The 9,674-nt window shown below is 33.0% G+C and overlaps 1 protein-coding gene and 1 long non-coding RNA gene across 2 annotated transcripts; both read left to right on the top strand.

Moving 5' to 3' along the window:
• Window positions 1–773: 773 nt before the first annotated feature.
• On the top strand, window positions 774–1,195 carry LOC141666499 (uncharacterized). The gene is made up of 3 exons (XR_012552261.1): window positions 774–822; window positions 905–988; window positions 1,060–1,195. It is a non-coding gene; the product is annotated as an uncharacterized LOC141666499 (long non-coding RNA).
• Window positions 1,196–8,834: 7,639 nt separating this feature from the next.
• LOC141666258 (uncharacterized) lies at window positions 8,835–9,404 on the top strand. The gene has a single exon (XM_074472253.1). It carries the CDS (start codon window positions 8,835–8,837, stop codon window positions 9,402–9,404), a length of 570 nt encoding a protein of 189 aa, XP_074328354.1.
• Window positions 9,405–9,674: the final 270 nt, after the last annotated feature.

The following is a 9,674-nucleotide window of genomic DNA, read 5'->3' as shown; positions in this document are numbered from 1 at the left end:
TGAAATTTTGGCTAGGGGGAATGGGGAAGGCGCGCGGCTGAAATTTTTTTAACAGACATTTAACATCAGTTCTTCTAACAAACTGATGTTTATAAGCACAAAAGACATCGCTTGCTCAAAACCGATGTCTAAAATACTTTTTACATCGTTGAAATAAGCAACCGATGTAAAATAGGCGATGTCTATTCTACTTTTTCTAGTAGTGTTAGGACTAGAAATTTCTGAAACTTGTCATCTTTATCAATTATCTGGGGGAACATGTCTGTTTGAGAAGGGTGGGCTGTGGTTACATAAAAGTCATTTATGCTGTATATTTTTCCATTTCTATCATTTAGTGCAAGAATTACATTTATAGAATGAAGGTTACGTCATAAATTCCTGCAATATTATGCATGTAATCAGGGTGGGCCCTAAAGATTTGGACCCCCGGCTCAACTTATAAAATGATGCACTTTTTTAAGTAAATTTATATTTTTATTGTAATTATAAAGCTGGTTGTCCACACTAAATAAAATGATGTGATAATGTCACAGTTACATAGAACATGCATGCATAATCATCTTCTAAAGCTAAGCTAATCTAATGTCAAGATCATATCTCTTCATCAATTATACATAAAAGAAACACGTTACTGCAGTGACGTGTTTGTCCTAGCTGTTGTGCTTGGTCAGATATTTTCCCTTCCTCCTTTCATCTTCTTTTCTGTTACAGGATATTTCTCGTCCTATTTTATTAGCTGTCCGTGACAGTTATTACAAAGTTACCGCTGAAGCATTAAGAGTAAGTGATGAGATTGTTCGTGTTGTCCGTCCAAAGACCCAGGTCCAATTCCTCACCTTGTTCGTAGTTATGTGTGATATTATGGTGCAAATTCTAAAATGTAAGGAACTCGTTCTCTGTTCAGGGGTACAATTTTGATTACAAGCCATGTATTTATCCAATCTATAATGCAATCATGGAATGTTTAGTGAATCAAGATCAGTATCAGGTTAGTTAATTCTCTAGCCGTACCTTTGTAGAAGGTCATTGTGCAATTTTTTTTACCGTGTCTTTTTTCAGGAGGTCAAAGAATGTGCTATTTCCAGCATAGGTCTTGTTGTTTGTACATTTGGTGATAATCTTGGAGCAGAATTACCTGCCTGCCTGACTATTCTTGCAAATCGGATGGGAAATGAGATAACTCGACTTGCAGCTGTAAAGGTGCATAATTTAAATTTTAGTCGTAACATGCATAACTAAATATATATGTTTATATCTCATGTTGTTTCTCTTCAGTTTAATTTTTAAATATCTGGTTTATTTTCCAGGTCTTCTCACTGATTGCTGCTTCTCCAATGCACCTAGACCTATCCTGTGTCCTAGAGCATGTTATCGCAGATCTGACTGGATTTTTAAGAAAGGTACAAGAAGCTAGAAGCTAGCAATGTCTACTAAACTTATATTGTTATTATTACTATCTAGTACCCCTCTCTCTGGCCCATTGTCAGGCATTTGACTTTTTTCACTTATCTTTAGCAGATTTGAAAATATAGTTAGATTTCACATTTTTCATCTTTTTTTCTGAATTAAAATTTAAAAACATATTAATTTAGCAAAAGAAAAAAAAATATACATTCAAAACATATTGATATGTGTGAAAATGTCAAATTCCCTATATTTTGGATCAATGGGATAGTACAAATTTCTCTTTTCTTTATTTATGTTTTTTCAATGAAGTTGTTGATGTGGTTTGTATCTTGTTCAATATAGGATAATCAAGCATTGAGAGATGCAACAATTAAAACACTTGATACACTAGTTAAGGGTTACGGTGCTACTCCTCAAGTACTGAAGATTACACCACCAGGAAGGCCTCAGAAAAAGAGATCAAATAAAAATGATATGGTGGAAGAAAATGTGGCAGTCAAAGAGCAGAGGTGTGTTAGGAATTCTTCCAACTCGGCAAATGGTCCAGGAGAGCTGCGACGTTCAGCTAGGGTTAGAACTCCAAATCCCAAGTACCAGTCCTAGAGCAATGTATATTTCGTTTATATATGAAATAATTATTACTAGCCTGTAACCCCTGTTATGCACGGGCTACCTAATCAAGGGTTAAATGGTTTATTTTTTATATATTTAATTTTTTTTATTTCAATTTATTTATCTTTCAACTATAATGGCCTTTTGTGTTCTTTGTGATTGAAAATTAATTTGTTTTATTCTATCTTAAGAGATTCAAAAATTTAATAACAAACCTTTTTATTTTCTTAAAATCTTTAATTTTTTCGTGGTAAAAACTTCATTTAATAATTTTTATAGTTGTTATAATCTTATAGAAGGCATATATATTCTCAAGATGAGTTTACTCAATTTGAATTTCTTTTTCATTTTCCCTTTAATTGGTATAGTTGTACAATTTATATATCCCCACTTATTTAGCAAGTGTACTCCTTATTTTTTTTATGAACAACAACTATGTAGACATATCTCCCACAAAGTAAATATAAGAAATATAGTGAAGAGGTTGATAATAGTAACTTAATTCAATTATTATATATTAATTAATAACATGCCAAATATATGGAGGGTTTCTGCTAAGATTTGTATTAGTAGAGTTTTATCTATGATGGGAGTGTGTAAGTGTTGGTAGTTATGTAGGATATGTAATAATTGAATTATTATATATTAATTAATAACCTGCGAAATATATGGAGGGTTTGTGCTAAGACTTGCATTAGTAGAGTTTTGGCTATGATGGGAGTGATGGGAGTGTGAAGTGTTGGTAGTTATGTAGGATATGTAATTTTACCTTTAATTATACGGAATTAACGTGTTTCTAAATTAATTATATGTATATTTTTATTTTTATGGAAAGTGTTAATAATTTTTTTTGGAACGTGTTAACTAACCAACCAAATTATCCTATGTTTTGCTTATAATAGTATAGTATAGCAGTGGATAGCTTAAATTTAAGAGCATGAACTAACAACCTAAATTGTTATTCCTAGTGATAATTTTCTTCTTCATTAACTTATCACTTTTTCTGTAAAGTTGTTGATGGGGTTTCTGTCTTCTCGATTATAGGATAATCAAGCACTCATAAGAGAGGTAACAATTAAAACATTTAATACACTAGTTTAGGGGTCATGGTGTTAAAAATGGTTAGGCTTGTTGGAAGCGTAATGGACTAAAACACTTTGTTTATATTTATATAACAGCCCTACTAAATATTTTTAAAAAACAACATTTCTTTGGTACACACAAGTCTACGGCCTTTTTTTTTTGCTCAAGGAGTTTCAGCTCTCTACAATTCTCACTGCTATTTCTCATTTGATATATTACTCAATACATTTTATTAACTAGAGGGTGCTTTTTTTATAGCCTTAAAAACTTACACTTTACATCATGCCTTACATCTCAACATAACTAATACTACACCTATAATATAGACTATCTGATCACCAAGAATTGTATCTTCTAGTATGACCAGATTATCATGCAGGCTCCATACCACTACTTTTATGGGATAATTAATTAACAACCATGTTCCAACTTTGTATTTCCACTTATGTTCTGAAATTGTAGAGCTGCACTGATTCTTTCTCATTGATTTTCTCCAAGTGGTTCATGCATGCACCTTCAACCCCATAGTTGTATTACTATTAATGTGATTCTTATTTTTTTCCATTGATGTTAATTCAAGCGATTAATTATATTAAAAATGAATCTAGAAAAGTTTCAAAATCTAACGGTCGTCCCCCTCAAACTCGACTTCACATTCTGAGCTTATTTTTTATTTTGTAAAACATCTCCGGATTCAATAACTTTGTAAATATATCCACTAAATTATCTTCCGTCCTACAATATACCAACTCCACAATTTTATCGTTCACTTGCTCTCGAATAAAATAATATTTAATATTGATGTGCTTACTTCGACTTTGTGACACCAGTTTTTCGCAAGTGAATGGGCAAATATGTTGTCTACGTAAATTTTAATCGGATTTTTCTTTGCAATATTTAACTCGCTCAATATGTAGCTCAGGCGCATACCCTGACTGCATTTTTAAGAAACGTACAAGAAGCTAGAAGCTAGCAATGTTTAATAAACTTATATTGTTATTATTACTATCTAGTACCCCTCTCTCTCTGGCCCATTTTCAGGTCGCTGCACTTTCAGTTTTGAAAGAACTTGCGGTTGTCTTGCCAGACTGCGTGGCAGCCAATTTTAAAATTCTCCTTCCAGAGATACAAAATGCCTTGTTTGTAAGTATTATTCCACGTTTTACTAATCTACCTTCAGCTTGCAAATTTTATAATATCCAACTTCTTAGCTTGTTATATTTGGGACTCCCTATCTTCTTGGCTAGATATTTTTTGTGTTATCTTTTACCGGACAAGTCCTCTACGTCAGATTTGAAGCTTGAGGCTCTTATCTTGACAAGATTAATGTTAGCTTCAAATTTTCTTACCATGTTCTACCCTTACATTGAGGTAAATTTAAACTTTTCCTTATTATGCTTATGATTACTTAAAAATTATGTTTGGATTCAATTTCAAATTGTAAACTATCTTATTCTCAAACTCATGTGCCTTCCCATGAATATCTTATATTAAATAACTGTTAGACGAGCCTTTTCGGGATCTTATATTAAGTGTTTGATTATTAATATAAAATACTAGAAGTAACGTCCTTCCCCCAAAAGTTTTCAAACTTATGTGCCATAATTTTCCCACAAGTTAGGTTATAATTCATGAATTATCTGTAGTTGGATTAAAATTAGTTAATAATTAACACCCAATTCCTATAATTGCCTGCCATTATTTTTTATACAAGGCAAGGTTAGGACCATAAATTTTTGAAAATTGCCTTTAGTTATTAAGAGAATGATCTGGCGGATCTCATGCTAACATCATCTTATCTCAGGGAACATGTCATCATTTATGCTACATTTTTTTTTCCATTTCTAATGGTAAGAGTTACATTTATAGAATGAAGATTATATCTGCAATATTATACATGTAGTTAGGACTGGCCCTAAAAATTTGAGCATCGTAAGCGAACTTAAAAAATGATGGCTTTTTTGTAAATTTATATTTTTATGCTAAATATAAAGCTGGTTGTCCCAACTGAATAAAATGATGTGATAATGTCACAGTCACATAGAACATGCATAATCTTCTTCCAAATCTAAGCTAATCTCATGTCAATATCATATCTCTTCATCAATTATTTATAAATGAAACTGGTTATTATGACGTATTTGCCAGACTGTTGTGCTTGATCATACTTCTTCCATCTCTCCCGAATGTAGTTACGTGTTTGCCATAGCTATAGTGTTTGATCATACTCCGTCCCTTTTAAATATTTATATTTGGGTTGGGCACGGAGTTTAAGAAAAATAATAAAGTAGTGGAGGAAATTTAAAAAAGTGAGTAAAATAGTGGGACCGATTAATATTATATGTATAAAGTGGGTATAGTGGAGAAAAGTAATGGATGTAGTTATTTTAAAAATTATAAAAACTTTATTATTTTTGAAATTTTTTATAATATAAATAATTGGAAGAGACATACCTAAAAGAAAAATGTAAACCAATGGGAGGGACAGAAGAAGTATATTTTATGATCCTCCTTTCATCTTCTTTTGTGTTAAGGACATTTCTCGTCCTACTTTATTAGTTGTACGTGACCATTTTTACAAAGTTACAACTGAGGCATTAAGAGTATGTGAGGAGATTGTTCGTGTATTCCCTCCAAACACCCAGGTCTAATTCATCATCTTTGTTCTTCTTTGTTCTTGTTAAGTAATCAATGACTCTAAAAACTTAAGATTTAGATGGAACACCCGAACAAGATCTTATATTTTTCCCCCTCAATTATATAATACTTTTCATATCGATTGATAATCACTAAGTATTACCAATACCATTAATACATCATACCAATAACAAAACTTTTGTGTGAGCTCCACAACAGACAACTGTTATTTATCTTTTTCAAACTGTTGTCTATGTGGTATCACCTTATCGTGTCGTACAACAGTTTTTAAAGTGCATTGTTGTTTTGAATCATTAACACAACGCTTAAAAATCGTTGTTACTATGTTAACTTATAGTGACTTGAGACAACAGTTTTGTACATTATGTTGTTTATAATTCAAACAACTATTTTTCATAAAGGTTGTCTTACCAAACATCAAATACCGGACGAAAATGGTTGTTTATATGGTATCACCTCATCGATAATTTGTTTTTAGTAAAGGGTTAATTGCATAGTGCACCCCTTTGATTTGGACCATTGTCACTTTGGTACCAATAGTTTGAATAATTGCATTTCGCACCCCAGACAAGTTTGGACGCTGCACTTTGCACCGCTTCTGTCAATTTCCGTCGTTACCGTTAAATAGGTCAGGGGTAAAAAAGTAATTTAACGATGTTTAATTATATTTTGACCCCTAAAGTATAACAGATTTTTCATATTAACCCTTGAATATTTTTTTTAACAATTTCGATATTCAACTATAAAAAATATACATTTTAATCATTTTATTAAAAAAATTATTTTCTGAAAATTAACTGGATAATATTTTTTTTGAAATTTTTTTTTTGAATTTTTTTTTTCGAAATTTCGAAAAAAATAATTTGAAAAAAAAAATAATTTGATAGTATTTTTTATTTTTTGAAAATTTAAATTTTTTTTGTTTTCGAAATTAATTTGAAATTTTTTATTTGTTTTGATAATAACCCCCTTAAATGATATTTTCTGAAAATTTGTAAAAAATCAAAGTGCTAAATTATAAAATTATCGTTTATGAAACGATTAGCCTCATTAAAAATGGAATTATAATGACACACTCAATGGAAAATTATAAAAAATGAGTTTTGTGTTTCATTTTTTTTTAATTTTTTACGATAATATTTTAAAAAAAAATCATATTTTTCGTATTTTTTCGATAATAAAAAATTGTATTTATTCGATAATAAAAATCTTTATTTGTTCGTATTTTTTATTTTTTATTTTTATTCAATTATATTTCAAATATTATAAATTTTAAAAGTAGTATAATTTTTTTAATAAAAGGGTTAAAATGGATATTTTTATAGTTGAATGTCGAAATCGTTAAAAAAAATGTTCAGGGGTTAATATGAAAAATATGTTGAAGTTTAGGGGTCAAAATGCAATTAAACATTGTCAAATTACTTTTTTACCCCTGGCCTATTTAACGGTAACGGCGGAAATTGACGGAAGAGGTGTAAAGTGCACCGCCCAAACTTCTCTGGGGTGTGAAGTGCAATTATTGAAACTATTGGTACCAAAATGATAATGGTCCAAACCAAAGGGGTGCACTATGTAATTAACCCTTTAGTAAAAGTTGTTCTACATTAAATCAGCAATTTATGCGACAATATTGTCTCCAACAAAAATGATGGAGGAGACCTAAAATCCAAGAAGCAATTAAGCGTACATGGAATTTTGCAATCTCATGTGCCACCCTATTTTTGCTTGCTTTCTAACAAAATCTACCAACACTCATCCCCTACTATTAAGCATAGATTTGTTGTAACACCAGGTTACCCAGCTTGAGCAAATTAGTGTTTTCTCCTCTTATTGCTTTGACATATAGTTGTGAATCGTTCTCAATGGTTACTGTTGACACTGGAAGATAATCCAACCTTGAAAGAGCTTCGACGATCCCTACCATTTCTTCCTCCACTATATGCGTGCTACCTGCAAATCTCATTTTTCTTCCTGCTAAAAACTGACCCTGACTATTTCTACCATACCAACTGCAACGAATCTTGACCGTCCTTCACTGCAGCATCTACATTTATCTTTAACGAGCCCTGGCTGGGAGGTTGCCATTTACTATTCTGCTGTAGGACTGTTGAGTTCTGTCTTGGAGATGCTTGGTGCTTTTTATGTGCTTCTCTCCATTCTTGTACTTGCTTTCTACTTCAGTCCATAATAAAAGCTTGTGTCATGAATCTATCTTTAAAAAATTTCTTGTTTCTCGCGAACCAAACTACCCATAAAACTATTACAATTATTACAAAATTCTCAATTGATTCAGCACTGAGCTTCTCAAGCAACCAGCCAGCTGCACTTTTTACTTCCCTCATATCAAAAGTCAACCCTATACTCTGCCAACATTCCTTGGCAAAATTGCATTCAAAAGACAAGTGTAATGGGTGCTCAATGTCCCCAGTGCACATCCGGGAACAGTGTGGGATTATGATTCCTTTATCTCTGAGCAAATTCCTAACATGAAGATTGTTTCGACAGACTCTCCACAAAAAGATACTTATTTTGTGAAGAATTTCGAGAGACTATATCTTGCTCCATCCTCTAGATTAATGTAGTCCAGTTACCACAATATGATTTTTTTGCGACTCCTGATATCCCGACTTTACTGTGTATTGCCCATTGTGAAAATGGGACCAGACAATCCTGTCTTTAATGCACATATTTGGTATATGAGTGTTAAGAATAGCATTTGCATCTTCACTGTTGAACTGCATGTTAGAAATAATTTAAATTTGATTTATGTTTTGTATTTGAATAAAGAAGCTGTTAACCCATGTAAACAGCTAGGAATTAGTCGTAGTGTTATCCCTCAGATATTTTAGGATCGTGGAGTTAGTCGAGCAAATGTAGGAAGTAGTTGCAATTGTTTTAGAATAGGAGTCCTCAAATCTCTGGTTACTATTTATTCTGTAAGTGAAGAGTAGAACTCTCAAGCCTAAGTAAAATAAACTTTGTCTTTCCAGTTTTATACGTGTTACTCTGTGTGTGTGCATGTGTTGATATATCCATCTAGTTTCATCATCTGGTATCAGAGCAATTATTATAAGATGGATACAGGGAAAGGCAAGGTTGGGTCTGTGGGGCTAACTTACCCAATGTTGGCTAAAGGAAACTATACGGCGTGGGCATTGAAGATAAAGGTTTTTATGCAGGCCCAAGGAGTGTGGACTACTGTAGAACCCAGTGATGAAAAGACACCGATTGAGGGTAAAAGTGATAAGGTTGCCTTGGCTATGATCTACCAAGGCATACCGGAGGAGATTTTATTGTCAATCGCAGGAAAGAACACGGCAAAAGAGGGCTGGGAGGCCATCAAAGTTATGTGTCAGGGAGCCGAACGTGTAAAAAAGGCCAAGGTTCAGACACTCAAGGCGGAATTCGAGTCGCTGCACATGGAGGACAGTGACCAGCTTGAGGAGTTCTACATGAAGCTCAATGGACTGGTATCTACCATACGAGCTTTAGGAGAAGAGATGCAGGAGTCATATGTGGTCAAGAAACTGCTACGAGTTGTTCCGTCTAGAGTCCTGCAAATAGTTTCAACAATAGAGCAATTTGGATATTTGGAAAGCATGACAGTTGAGGAGGCGATTGGATCTCTCCAAGCTCATGAATAGAGACTGAAGGGTCAAGATTTAACCACCGGAAGGAGCCAAAATAGTACTGCTGGGAATAAGTTACTATTAACAGAGGAGGAGTGGTCTAGACGTGAGAAGAACGAAAACAAACTCCTGCTCACACAGGAGGAATGGATAAAATGATCAAATAGGGAGAATTCTGATGGGCAATCAAGCTTTCGAGGACGAGGTGGACGTGGTTTTCAAGGTACTGGTCCTGATAAAGATGGCGTGAGGTGTTATAATTGTAATTTGCTGGGTCACTATGCT

Source organism: Apium graveolens, chromosome 6 (genome assembly GCF_009905375.1).
Source record: "Apium graveolens cultivar Ventura chromosome 6, ASM990537v1, whole genome shotgun sequence".
Taxonomy (NCBI): Eukaryota; Viridiplantae; Streptophyta; class Magnoliopsida; order Apiales; family Apiaceae; genus Apium; species Apium graveolens.
The sequence above is the reverse complement of the archived record's forward strand: the minus strand, read 5'-3'. Positions and strand labels throughout refer to the sequence as shown.

Coding starts and splice junctions, on each gene's coding strand:
- LOC141666258 (XM_074472253.1), top strand. CDS start 8,835: ATGGATACAGGGAAAGGCAAGGTTGGGTCTGTGGGGCTAACTTACCCA.